Source organism: Phoxinus phoxinus (assembly GCF_949152265.1).
Source record: "Phoxinus phoxinus genome assembly, chromosome: 2".
In the NCBI taxonomy this organism is placed as follows: Eukaryota; Metazoa; Chordata; class Actinopteri; order Cypriniformes; family Leuciscidae; genus Phoxinus; species Phoxinus phoxinus.
Window position 1 is genome coordinate 42,947,291 of NC_136877.1, and position 14,961 is coordinate 42,962,251.

General features: G+C 35.5%; 1 protein-coding gene across 1 annotated transcript; it reads left to right on the forward strand.

Annotated features, from left to right (window-relative positions):
- The first annotated feature begins 7,544 nt into the window (after positions 1-7,544).
- rhcga (Rh family, C glycoprotein a) lies at positions 7,545-13,209 on the forward strand. The gene is made up of 11 exons (XM_079587014.1): positions 7,545-7,830; positions 7,986-8,178; positions 8,394-8,544; positions 9,511-9,658; positions 9,756-9,922; positions 10,012-10,149; positions 10,243-10,379; positions 11,340-11,464; positions 11,727-11,800; positions 12,016-12,092; positions 12,504-13,209. The coding sequence occupies exons 1-11, from the start codon at positions 7,605-7,607 to the stop codon at positions 12,535-12,537; spliced, it is 1,470 nt and encodes a 489-aa protein (XP_079443140.1). The 5' UTR covers positions 7,545-7,604; the 3' UTR covers positions 12,538-13,209.
- The last annotated feature ends 1,752 nt before the right edge of the window (positions 13,210-14,961 follow it).

Sequence of the window (14,961 nt, forward strand, 5' to 3'; positions counted from 1 at the left end):
TTCTTCTTCCTCCAAACACAGCGAGTGGAGTTTAGACCAAAAAGCTCTATTTTTGTCTCATCAGACAACATGACCTTCTCCCATTCCTCCTCTGGATCATCCAGATGGTCATTGGCAAACTTCAGACGGGCCTGGACATGCGCTGACTTGAGCAGGGGGACCTTGCGTGCGCTGCAGGAATTGAATCCATGACGGCGTAGTGTGTTACTAATGGTTTTCTTTGAGACTGTGGTCCCAGCTCTCTTCAGGTCATTGACCAGGTCCTGCCGTGTAGTTCTGAGCTGATCCCTCACCTTCCTCATGATCATTGATGCCCCACGAGGTGAGATCTTGCATGGTGCCCCAGACCGAGGGAGATTGACCGTCATCTTGAACTTCTTCCATTTTCTAATAAAAGCCTTCTCACCAAGCTGCTTGCCTATTGTCCTGTAGCCCATCCCAGCCTTGTGCAGGTCTACAATTTTATCCCTGATGTCCTTACACAGCTCTCTGGTCTTGGCTATTGTGGAGAGGTTGGAGTCTGTTTGATTGAGTGTGTGGACAGGTGTCTTTTATAAAGGTAACAAGTTCACACAGGTGCAGTTAATACAGGTAATGAGTGGAGAACAGGAGGGCTTCTTAAAGAAAAGCTAACAGGTCTGTGAGAGCTGGAATTATTACTGGTTGGTAGGTGATCAAATACTTATGTCATGCAATAAAATGCTAATTAATTATTAAAAAATCATACAATGTGATTTTCTGGATTTTTGTTTTAGATTGTGTCTCTCACTGTTGAAGAGTACCTATGATAAAAGTCACAGACCTCTACATGCTTTGTAAGTAGGAAAACCTGCAAAATCAGAAGTGTATCAAATACTTGTTTTCCCCACTGTATATATGTACAGTTGTGGTCAGAATTAATAGTAAATATGATCAAATATGGCTGTAAAAAATAAATCTGCATTGTTTATCCTTTTGATCTTTCATTCAAATAATTCACAAAAATCTAACCTTTCATTGAAGTAAAAGAATTGGGGGAATAGCACATTATGAAATAAATGATTTTCTCCCAAACACGCTGGCCATAATTATTAGCATCCTTTTATTTAATACTTTTTGCAATCTCCTTTTGCCAAGATAACAGCTCTGAGTTTCCTCCTATAAAGCCTGATGAGTTTGAAGAACAACTGACAAGAGATCAGAAACCATTCCTCCATACAGAATCTCTCCAGATCCTTCAGATTTACATGTTGGTGCTTCTTCTCTTCAGTTCACTCCACTCATTTTCTGTAGGGTTCAGGTCAGGGGACCGGGACGGTCATGGCAGAAGCTTCATTTTGTGCTCAGTTACCCATTTTTGTGTTGATTTTGATGTTTTTTTTGGACCGTTGTCCTGATGGAAGATCCAACCACGGCCCATTATAAGATTTCTAGCAGAGGCCGTCAGGTTTAGATTTTTTATCTGTTGGATCCACTTTCAATTCTTTTACTTCAATGAAAGGTTCGATTTTAATGTATTTATATCTATGTCCGTGGCATCACATGTCCAGGCATGTGGCACATTACGTATACTGCACACTGTTACTATCAGCCTGACTATCAGTAAGTCATTGTCTTTGTGACGGTATGACTAGCTGAAATTCGTTTGTCTTTGGCGGTTTGCTTCATAGCTCGTCAGTCCAGATGATTCTCTAAACCGTTTGGCTGCTCACAAGGTGAGATCTCATCAAGATCTGATCCTAATCAAAGCATGTCTGTTTCCGCCACAACTCTCTTCCCAGTTTGTGGGTGTGTTTTTGACTAATTGACCTCACTCCGCTTGTCATGTGAGATGATTTATAATGTGATGGTTTATAATGTTACTTATGATGGTTTTGTAAGATGCTTTTACTTTCATATCTAGATCACATGAACTACATCTGGTGATAATGTGATATGAAACTCAGTTACCTTTTGTGATTCCTTTTTATCTGTGAAACTGTGTATGTATGTGTATGTGTGTGTGTGTGTGTGTATGTGTATATATATATATATATATATATATATATATATATATATATATATATATATATATAATTTAATATAGATTTACAGAAGTACAATTTAATAAAATTGTATTATATGATTAATATCATGTTTTTTTTTAATATGATGGTTTCATTATAAATATGGTGATTGTCTCTAAGGTGGACACCCAACTTAATATTTATTCTGATTAATTGTTTCAAGTAACTAGTATAGTAACGTGTTACTTTTTTCAAATAAGTAATGAAATGGGGAGAAATATTGAGTTAATAATGAGTCGTTGTAAACGTGATGATCATTGTAGTTCTAGACTAAATGTGAGCAGGCATTTATTCATCTCACGTACACAAAAACAGATTCAGTATTCTTCAAAATAAATAAAACCAGAAATGCAAATTCAGAATATTATGCAAACCTGCAATAATGAAACGTTAAATAACACAAGTATACACGTACTAAGAAAGATAATACATTACTTTCCATTAAAAGTAACTAAGTAACACAAATAGTTACTTTTTTAGGGAGTAATGCAATATTGTAACACTACTTTTAAAAGTATATTTCACCAACACTCTATGTGTAATAAAGTTAAAATATAATGCACACTTTGTTTTTAGTAATAGACCGTTATAAAATGACTTTCAATCATACACATTTCAGATTATTGTCCACAAAATTAAAACATTATTTAACTTATTTGAACAAATATTGATCATTGAGCTAAAAAAGAAAAAAGCCTAATGTTATCTTTTTGTAGAATCAGCTGTACAGAAGTGAAGGGTTGACTTGTCTTTGATTGACAGAAATTCATGCGATATCCTTTTGTCATCAGTAATGGAATGTCCTAGTGACAGATTTCAAAGGCCAGGCATAGTCATGTGATTCCTGTTATTCTTGGAATGCCACCCTGATAACAATCTGAGGGCCACACATTGTCACATGTCCTCTGCCTGTTTTTTGGGCGAAACACACCTCCAGAACGCTTCAGTAGCAACATGCTCTCGACTCCAGCCAAGTGTGAAGATATGCGCATACACACACCCCTTTTCGTTTTCTAGAAGTGAGCCTGACTTTGGGATGCGAGACAAATGAATACACACTACCAAGGAAAAGTTTGGACACGCTTGATTGATTTACAATATAGTCCGTTGATCTAAATGTTTCTGACTAAATGTTTGAAATTAGTTTTGTATACACATGTAAATTGCCTATGCACTAATTTCTTACTACTTACTTCCCATACTTTCATTGGTGTTATTTCAGTTTTGATCATTTTATTTTAAAGTAGTGTAAATGTTAAGTGAGTCGTAGTGTATCTTATTGCATGCATGATGCAAGAGAGATTGTTTAATATACTTTTTTTTTTATCCAATAAGAAGTGAAAAAAAATTATTTTTTTCTATATATTTAGATTAGATTAAATACAGTTTCTGGAGGCAGTCTAGTTAAAGCTAGGGTAGGTAATCCTGTTCAGAAACATTTTTTTTATACTGGGTGAAAAAGCTTTGGACGGAGCACTGACAGGAGGGGGCGGAGCTTAGAAGAGGTGCCACTTTCAAATCTGGCTAGCTCTCCAACATTATCTACCCTAGCTTTAAGGGAAATGTATTTTTTTGTCTTTTAAAAATGTTTAAATTCATTTAAAATATTTACCGGTAATAATAAATACAACTAAATAAAAGTTAGGGGTAAAACAAATCATCAAATATTGTGTTTTCAGAATATTCCCAAAACAAATTCCAGTCCTAAAATATACAATGTGCTTTGACGTGAAATGACACGAGCAAAGAGAACCAATTTGCCAAACTGAAAATGCAGAAATGCATTTATACAATTGATGATATAAAATGAAAGCTAATGCTTCTCTTAATGTCTTAAGTGAACATAAACAGCTGAGACTGAGAAAGAAATCGAGAGTATAACAGTGTGTTGGATACATGCAGCTCTTAAAGTGACAGCAGCCTAATAACCCTAGCTGTCTTTGTCCTTTAAATGTACACTGTGTAGGAATTTCTCCCATCTAGCGGCGAAATTGTATTTTGCACTCAAACGAATAGTTGCTCTCTAGCGCCTCGCTTTTTCAAATGCGTGTTGCAACTACGGTAGCCGTTATGTACCAAGAAGCTATGACAACAATAGCCCTTGGTCGAGTTTAACTATACGTTACATGTTCTGTTATGCTGCCATAATGAATTACACAACCAAGCAATGAAAAAAAAGCTTGTAATTTAGACCGTAACATTGACTTACCCGTCGAGAAGAAAGCAGGAAACTTCAGAGTCCCTTTCAAAGTCTTTCTCCTTCATTAGCTCTTTCCAACTGGGTAAAGCTATCCCGTTATTTACCCTCGGTTTTTGAATTCGCCGATCACGTTTCCTTTTAAATTCAATTTTGGCATTTCTCCTGTGGCTCGGCATAAGTATGATCCTGAATTATGAAGCACCGTGCAGTGCAACCTTTCAAATTTACCGGGGCAGTGACTCTCCTTGTCCTCTTCAGCAACTGCAAAATAACAGTAGTGTAACCATTAACAATACACACTACAGCCTATTTAAAAAGAGTTGCATCAATTTAACTTTGGCTTTTTTTTTTTTTTTTTTTGCCACAACCTTGATTGAGTGTTTCAGCTCGGCCTTTCCGGGAAGAAACTATGAATACTTCTTCCTCACAGCCCCGTTATAAATCTGCTAGAATACCTGATTGGCATCAAATATGTTTAGTAACCGAATATTTATTTGGATATGGTAAAACAATGGAAAAATGGATGCAAAGAACTTCTGTTACTATTTATAATCGCAGACGAGGAGTTGAGTTGATCTTGTGTTTAGGATACTGTGGAAAAGAGGAAACATTATCTGAGAAAAAAGACTGTATATATATAGTTAACATTAAATATACTAATTTTACACTATATAGATAATCAGTCTTACCTGGTTTGTGCATGATGTTGAAGTGGATTCTCCTCAGAACTGTGTTTGTGTGTGTGTGTGTGTGTGGTGGGAGGGGATCATTTATGGAAGACCAGGGCATTTTGACACTTTTTTCCCCCAAATATTTTGATATATATATATATAGAGAGAGAGATATTGAAAGTATGAGTGCTTATTTATATGTAGTTTACAATTATTCATATATAAATATATTCATATTACTGCCGGGCAACGATTAATCACAATAAATCGCATCCAAAATACAAGTTTGTGTTTAGCTACATAATATATGTGTGTGTACTGTGTATAATTATTTTGTATATTTAAATACACACATATGCATGTATTTAAGAAATATTTGCATGTATATACTGTGTATATTTATTTATATATATATATATATATAATTATATATATTTTATATATAAATAAATAAAAATTCTTAAATATATACATGCATGTGTGTGTATTTATATATACAAAATAATTATACAGAGTACCCACATTATGTAAACACAAAGTTTTATTTTTGATGCGAATAATCGTTGCCAACCACACAATTTATATATAAATGAGAATATATAAATACTCTTTGCTAGTTTTGACTAAACATAACTATTGAACTGTTATTGGCCAGGAAAAGATACACACGTCATAACACACATGGACTTTTTGGGGGTATATTTGACTATTTGTAGAGATACAGCTAGATTAACCACTCCTCCTTCTACACCAATAAATGACCAGGTCTTCATTTCTGTGGAATAATATGGAAAGAAGAATGAAGTTGGGGAGTGAGGATGCCTTCAGATTGTAAAACATCCATAGATATGTTCTCTAATGGCTTCCCCCAACCCCCTCCATCTGAGAACACAGCAAGCACCTTAACTACGGGTCATTAACATATGAAAGGTCTTCACACCTAACAGCCATCAGTGTTTCAGCTGTGAATGGCCATGCAATTTCCTGTTATGTGTCTGTGTAAGCCAAGTTTCTGGGCATTTCTGGAAATCTACTGTTTTGTGTAACTTAGCTCAGGTTTTTATATCCGGCATATCTGGCAAACCTGAAATTGCATGCAACCATGACCAGATATTATTGACCCCTTTCATGCAGTGCGTACCTGAAAATTGTGATGTTTCCCTGGTATCTAAATATTTAAACCCGGCTAGTAGAAAAAAATCCCTAGCGTTGAGCCCTTCTAAATATTCACTGTGCTATTAAATGAAAGATAAAATATGAGAGCTATGGAATGAACAGTGAAAGTAACAGAAGCTTACATTTTAAGCCAACAAATATTAAAATTCTTAAAATTCTTTTGGGTTCTCTACCCAATAGTTTTTTTTATATTACAAATGCAATGAATATACAGGTGTTGGGTATAGGCCTCCTGGAAAAAGTGGTATCGGAGAAATCCCTAGTATTTGCATAATGAGGTGATCTGGTTATGTAACAGCAGTTCAGCTACTTCAGAAACACTGATAGTATCTGGTATGTACCCAACGGAGAACAATGTCAAGCATTCAGATATTGGCTGTTTAGATGTGTCTTATGACTTATGAGTTGAATGCCTGCAAAAGAAGCTTGATAATAACTATTAAACTGGTCATGCTCACCTGGCTATCTCTTTAAGATACTTATTTTTGTAATTTATTTTTTTGCAGAAAATGCTGATTTTTATAATAATTCATTACATTTATACAGCGCTTTTCTTAGCAATCGAATCGCTTTGACAATTTTTCTTTTATATAGAATAATAAAATATAATTAATGGCAGCATCACTCAATTTAAGCAACAATTCAATATTTTTAGGTTAAAATGTACATACCGTATAAATGAAGCAACATTTATGTTGTGTAACTGAGCACTATTTCACTTTAACATTCTTAATCCTTTTTAATGATATTTTTCACTAGTTCCTGTACTCAGATTTTATTCAGACAGATTTTTTTTTAAAAGTACAAATATGTAGTCTCTTGTATAACTATTTTAGAATAATTGAAAAATGTGGTTTAACTTAGTTTTATCTTAGTCACACTGCTGAAAAGTTCAAGTAGTCTCTAATGATCAGGAACTGAATAGATTTAAAAAAGCATTTTTTGTGTGTGCTAAAGGCGATTTGATTTATTCTGATACTCAAAAGAAATGCCGTTTTTGTCCTGTAGACCAAGAGAGACAAAGCAGAATAAAGAGCTACACGGAAAGTTTCCTACTCTTACGTAACATGTTTGCCCTGATTTTCTTGATTTTGACTGTTTGCACAGCAATCTAAATCGGTTATATTATATAAAAACCTTCCAGAAGTCCAAAACTTCAGGTAGATGTGGTATAAAAAAAAAGCAAATAAAATAATCTCACCTGAAGGTGAATTGCGGTTGTCAAAGAAGATGGTCTGAATTGTCTTCAGTCCAAGTGTAATTATAATTATGTCTAGTAAGACTAGTATGACCTCTTTAGAAAAAAAAAGGAAAAAAAAGTATTCAGACACCAGACAAGATATTGATCAGTCTTGTCAGGTGAGTGTCAGCCACCCTGATTTCATTTCCAGAAGATAGACCAGCACCAGGTGAGCAGTGACACACCTCCAGATCACCAGCTATAAATACAGCCGCGCTTCACTCAGAAAGTACAGCAGAGCTTCACCCAACAGATCATCTCTTCACTTCACCATGGCGAACTTCGCTGACTTCTGCCGAGGTTTCTGGTGCGGGACCAAGAACCCTAATGTCCGGATCAGCCTGCCTGGGGTCTGCTTCGTGTGGCAGGTCGCCATGATCATCCTGTTCGGACTGTTTGTGCGTTACGATGAAGAATCAGACGCGCACTGGTCCGAGCACAAACACGAGAAGAACATCACGAGTGACATCGAGAACGACTTCTACTTCAGATACCCAAGTGAGTGTTCGTGTTCAGCAGGGCTGGATACTGATAAGGCCATTCAAATCAGTTTATAGGTCAAATTTGTAATGAATAAAGCTTTCGATAGGTAGGAAGTTACGGAAGTCGTGTCATGTTTTCATTCGTTAACCTTCTCCAACCACTTTCCTCAGGTTTCCAGGATGTACATGTGATGATCTTTGTGGGTTTCGGCTTTCTCATGACCTTCATGAAGCGCTACAGCTTCGGCGGGGTGGGATTCAACTTTCTCATCGCTGCCTTTGGTCTGCAGTGGGCTCTGCTCATGCAGGGCTGGTTCCACTCTCTGGACCCGGTTGACGGCAAAATCAAGATCGGGATTGAGAAGTACGTTTTGCACCTCACTATCTTTGAATAACTTCTTTTGATTCATTTATTTAAGGTCCTTGGTTACTCTTGCACATGAAGAATGTGCCATAGAGGCATCAGAGGGCCGTTTAAATCACCACATTGCAAATGTGACTTTCTTGAACAATGCATCAGAAGATGGTGACTTGTGTGATACAGATGATGCTCATCATTTCCCATTGTGCTTTCACCAGTATCATCAATGCCGACTTCTGTGTGGCGGGATGTCTCATTGCATATGGAGCTCTCCTGGGAAAAGTCAGTCCAGTTCAACTGATGGTCTTGACGCTGTTTGGCGTCACACTGTTTGCGGTTGAGGAAAACATAATTCTTTCTCTTCTCCATGTGAGTAGCAGTGTTATTTTAGTATTATTTATATACTCAGAGCTTTTATTGTTATACTTTTCATTTTAATTTTAGTTACATTTTTATACATTTTGTTTTCAACTAAAATTAAAACGTTTTCGTTACTTGAAATTAAATAAACATGAACTGAAATAAAAGAATATATATTTATATAAAAAAAATACTTATTTTATTTCAGCTAGTTTTAAAGGCTTTCAAAAAAATTCGAATTGTCTTCTAGTTTAAGTACTAAAATAACTAAAAATAAAAATAACTAAGAACTATATAGACATTTTAAAAAGAATAAAAATTACTAAAACATTGCTAAAGCTAAAATTATTATTAATCAAAATTATTATAGTCTATCAATGATACTGAAAATAATACTGTTTGCTATGTGCATTAGTATTTTTTTTATTTGATCATTTAGATTTTTATTTATTTATTTCAGGATTAGTTTATTTGCAGTTATTAATTTTAGTGCTTTGCATTATCTAATACCGATATTTTCTTTCAGCTTTATTTCAATTAAATGGATAGTTCACCCAAAAATTTTCATCTTTTACTCAGCTTCGAGTTCTTCCAAACCTGTATGAATTTCTTCTTCTGCTGAACACAAAGGAAGATATTTCGAAGAATATGAGTAACCAAATAGTTGATGGGCCCTATTGACTTCATAGTATGGGGAAAAAAATACCATGGAAGTCAATAGCTCCCGTCAACTGTCTGGTGACCGACATTCTTCACAATATCTTCTTTTGTGTTCAACAGAACAAAGAAACTCATACAGGTTTGGAACAACTTGAGGGTGAGTAAATATAGACAGACTTTACATTTTGGGGGGATGAACTAACCCTTTAAAAAAAATGTATTTAGTACTTGATGATAACCCTGGTGAGTAGCCATCATCCTGACCATTTCTGCCTATATCAAAAGATTTTATTCAATTGTTCTCGTGTTTCCCAGGCTCGTGACTCTGGCGGCTCCATGGTCATCCACACTTTCGGAGCCTACTACGGTCTGACAATATCATGGATTCTTTATCGACCGAAGCTAGACCAGAGCAAGCATCTGGGCAGCTCCGTCTACCACTCTGATGTCTTTGCTATGATCGGTATGTTATGACTGAGTCCTTTTTATATGTTACACACCCTTGATAAGAGCTTTCAAAAACTCCAGTCCTTTATATCTGAAGACGTTTCCTCTTACAGGGACCCTCTTCCTCTGGATGTTCTGGCCCAGTTTCAACTCTGCCATCTCAGATCATGGAGATGGTCAACACCGGGCGGCCATAAACACATACCTTGCTCTGGCTGCCTCTGTCCTGACTACATTTGCCATATCCAGCCTTTCTGCCAAGAAGGGGAAACTGGACATGGTAAGTTACAGCACTTCATTATGTCACAATTACGTCTGCAGCGTCCTATCTGTGTTTCCTAATATTTCACCTTTTTATTTACAACATAGGTGCATATCCAGAATGCAACTCTGGCTGGGGGCGTCGCGATGGGGACAGCGGCCGAGTTCATGATCTCACCCTACGGTTCTCTCATCGTGGGCTTCTTCTGTGGGATCATTTCCACGTTCGGCTACCTGGTGATCACTGTGAGTGTGACAGAAGAGCAGATTTGAGCGTCATTTGCGCTGTGTGTGTGTGTGAACAGATTAATTTATACCTGCCTTCTTCCCTCCATGCAGCCCTTCATGGAGAAGCACCTGAAGATTCAAGACACCTGTGGCATCCACAACCTGCATGCCATGCCCGGCATCCTCGGAGGAGTTATAGGTGCCATCACAGCGGCCACTGCCAGTGAGAGTGTCTATGGACATGAAGGGTGAGTGTGACTGTCTACTTTCTATTAGTACACAATTCAATTTAAACATTTTAATCATACAAAGTTGATGTCAAATTAATTAATATAGTGTCAAAGTCAAATAAATTTATATAGTGCTTTATACAATGCAGATTGTTTTCAGGCAGCTTCACATTAAAGGTGCACCGTCTAGCACTTAAAAACAAAACTGCGTGCATTTTGCAGAAGAACATTGTTTTGGGTGTGCTTATAAGCTCTGTGTGGATGAATATGGTTATTTCTCATAACTAAAAGAGAGAGAGAGATATTATCCTACTGCTCATAAAACATTCACTACTTGGTTTAAGAGATATAACCAGTTTAGATGGAAAGGATCTCAAACTGACTAGCTGAAGACGTTACTGTAGCTTTACCCAACCCGATCTCATGGTAATTCGTACAAATTAGCCACTTTTTACTCACTTGTACGAATTGGTCGTGAGATAGCGTAGCTATACGCGTTAATAGTGCTTCCTTGAAAATAAATTCCAGCACACACAGCGCTACAGCAACCATAGTCACGATAGATAATGCTTTACAGTACAATATTAGAGCGACATATAGCAATTTATCTGTTCAATAAAATACCTTACGAGTAATAAAAACACCGTATTCACTTAGTTTCAGCTGTAAAGTGGCTCTACACAAGGCAATGGTGTCATTATTCAGCTCAGTGTTGTTTCAATTCAGTTTTATAAGTATGTCAGTGTTGCACAGTTCATCAATTATGAAACAAGGTCAGTTCAGCTGCAGCTGACAATGGCAATAGTGTCATTATTATGAAATTCAGATTCGATTTAGTTTAATGTTGCAAAGTTAGGTTTCATCATCCAGTTCAAATTTTGTTCTTATCCAAAGGCGATAATTTTACTGAATATTGATTGTCTTTTTGAATAGTAAAAGTGTGTATACGTTGCTGATACAAATCCTTGTCTTTTTCAGGTTGGTAAACACCTTTGATTTTAAAGGGGACTTTGCTACGAGGACACCTGCCACGCAAGGAGGCTTCCAGGCAGCTGGAATTTGTGTTGCTCTCGTTTTTGGAATCGTAGGGGGAATTGTAGTAGGTGAGCATCCAAAAAAAAAAAAAAAAGTGCAATATACTGAAATACTGTCAATCAACATTACGAATATAAAATGTAACAGGTGCACAATGTAATATAAATATATGTCAGTGTTATTTTTGTATCGAGATTTATTTTTTGTTGTCATTTAATTAATTAGTATCCATAATATATATTATATACAGTTATTGTTTATTTTATTCCAAATAATATATTTTTTTATGGTTTTAGTTAACTGTAATAACCCTGGTATAATGTATATTAGGTTGCATCCTGAGACTGCCATTCTGGGGAGACCCATCAGATGATAACTGCTTTGATGATGAGGTGTACTGGGAGGTGAGTTTGAATATGTATTTAATTGTTGCACAGCTAGGTCTAGGTGGCACTATAGCTCAAATGAGAATATATATATATATATATATATATATATATATATATATATATATATATATATATAGCCTATATATAGATATATATATAGTAGCCCGGTTTCTTCTATACAGTGTGAAGGTCTGAGTTGTGTTTAAAAAAAAAAATCATTTGTTTTACAGGTGCCTGAAGATGAGGAGAGCATCCCTCCCATTCTAAAATACAACAGCCACATGGTTGGCAAAAGTGCTGACATGATGTAAGGATATACTCCTAGATTCTCTTGATGTTATGCAAAGAGACACTATACTGTAACTATTTATATATAGAATATATATGATTGATCAAAATATTAAATGTTTGCCATTTTATTTTTAGATTATAATTTATTTAGATTATAATTATAATATTAGAATTGAACTTTGAAGTGCTTGTTGCATTCTAATACATCACCATGAGATGGCAGTACACACCGCATAATAGAGTTTCAGCTTTAAGATCACGGTAGCAGAATGATCGAGTATCTGTATAGTAGCATTTCAGTAAATAAATAAATTACATCAACTCCATATTTATGCAAAATGTTCTGTTAACTATTTAACTACCTATTTTTGGATGAATTGATTGTTTTAAAGGTCTTAAATATGTATTTTATTTTTTCATCCTTCAGGTCAGATACTAACTTCTCTGTGGAACAAAGCTAATGCAAGAATGAAGGAATGCATAATGTCTTTATGACACAAGAAGATGATCCTGATCACATCATATTGGGACAAAATAACAATAATTAAGAGACAGAAAGAATGTTCAGACCAAGTCTGTGCTGAAGAGATTCTTGTCCCTGTAATCCCCTTTGGAGGTTTTGGCCTGCAAGGCTACAAGGGTCAGCTCTTAGTTAAATTTCAAGTCTGTGTGTTTTACAGTCCTCAAATTAATTTAATCAAATGTCTGAAACTAATGGATATATATGTTATAATTCAACAGTACTACTAGTTCTAAACTTAAATTATATTAAGTTTCAATCATTCTGTAAAAGAATGAATTAATATTTACTGTCCTTTATTGTTTGCTATTGACTAGACTAAGTTTATTGACTAGACTATTACAATTTTGATATGATGAATGTGTTAATGTGTTAGTTATTTATCTATAGTTATTTTCAAATGTGTACAGTGATGTGATATTGCTTCCTTCCTTGTATTTAGACTATTATATTTGAAGAAATTATAACTTTTGAGAGTTCAATGTGTCTGCAGACCATGTAGAATGATAGTAATATTATTTCTTTGGATTTTTTATTATTATAAAGCTTTATATTCTTTGCCATTTTAAATATAATATAAAAAAATATAAAAAGGCAATATTACAATCTTCAACTCAATGACTTTACATTGGTGTTCTTTGCTAAATGTTTGTTTAATTAAAATTTTACGAACAGCAATACTGTACTTTATAATTTAACTAGCTGTTGCTTCAATTCTTTCAAATATAAATGATGGAAACTGTGCATCCTAATTTTCTGCCAAACGTCATTTGAAACCTCTCTTCTTTGACCAAATCACTTGTTTTTTAAAGTGCCTTACATTACTTTTTCGAATATTATCTTTTATGCAGTGTGTAATATAGCGGTTTGTGAATGTAAAAGGTCTGCAGTTATTGTCTCTTGAATCGATTTTGAACTGCTGAAACAAGTCCCCTGCAATTCCTGCCTCACTTCCTGTTTCAAACCTTTGTAACAAATTTGCATAGTGCGTCTATGGTTTTCATTGGCTGCCCGTGAACAAGGTCTACTCGGCCCCGCCCTCAAACACTGTAGTTATAGCTGAGGAAGAGTTTGTGTTGTCGATGCTTTTCTGTGCTGTGAATCCACTTTGCATGCACTTCAAAAGAAGGACTCGCACTTGAATTGATACGGAAAAACAGACGCCATTGTTACTGATCATATCGCTGTGTATCAAGTGCTGAGGAGCTGAAAAGACTTTTTTCGTTTCCGATGCACTGTAAGCGGGAAACCAATCACAACAGACTGGGCAGTCTGACCAATCAGAGCAGAGTAGGCTTATAACTATACTATACTCTATTACATAAAGGTTTTGACCTGGACTTAAAATAATTTGATTGTCTTTTTGACATGGCAGAATTTTTTTAACAAATAAATCTTGTTAATGAATACATGTGTTTGGTTACTATTAATGATCAAACCGTCGATTTCTGGTTTCATTTTATAAAAAATGCTTAAACGTTGCTTTTGGTAACTTAGTTGAATACCGTGTAACTGCTAGAGACGCGCAGTGATTCCCAACAAAACGATGTTTAATTGAGCTGCTGGTCATCTGTTAGCGTGCTTTCTGGTCACCCTCAGGCCAGACTCCTCCATTCTAATGGAAATAGACTCCTTGTAGAGGGTCAAACGGGGTCAATTGGGTCATTTCCTGATCAATCAGCGTGACATTTAATGAACTTCAAATACGCACTGCTTTGTGAATGAGCACAGCAAGACGCCGATGATGGGTTTGAGTGATTTCGTGTCTTTATGAAGGACTTCAGTTTGTGCATGATTTCATGTTCATGAATTTAATAGGTGCTATTATTAATGCTGACTGTGTAATATTGTGGACAAAAAGACTCAAAATAGGCTGAGTTTAAAAATGAATACTATTTCTGCAGTGTATATTATGTAGAGTACAATATATTTCAATTTTTATGCATAAAATACACAGAAGACCAATAACAACATTCCCCAAAATGCGCAGTATGAGCACACCGTATCCCACAATGCAATGTGCTCGACTTGACCTTTCCATTTCCAGTGTGACCGCTGAATTTTGCCCCAATATTTGTACTGACTGCCAAAACGTGTTGCTACACACTTTAGTTAGGCACTGAAACGATTGCTTCTTTTTCCTTTTTTAAAGTTTTAAAAATTTTACTATGAAAAAAGTGCTGTTTAATTTTGAGGCCAGAAACAATACATAATATGTATATTGAGCACAATATGTAAATCAGCTGTATTAACAGAATATGGAAGACCTATTATTACCCAAAACGTGGAGTATACAAAGCACACTGTATCCCACAATGCAATGTGCTCGACATTTCCTGTGCGATAATTTTATCAGCCACAATTT

Excerpts from the sequence above, each read along its gene's own strand:
- rhcga (XM_079587014.1), top strand. The coding sequence starts at position 7,605 with ATGGCGAACTTCGCTGACTTCTGCCGAGGTTTCTGGTGCGGGACCAAG. Across the intron at positions 8,179-8,393 it reads ATCAAGATCGGGATTGAGAA|TATCATCAATGCCGACTTCT; the intron begins GTACGTTTTGCA and ends TGCTTTCACCAG. Across the intron at positions 8,545-9,510 it reads TAATTCTTTCTCTTCTCCAT|GCTCGTGACTCTGGCGGCTC; the intron begins GTGAGTAGCAGT and ends CGTGTTTCCCAG.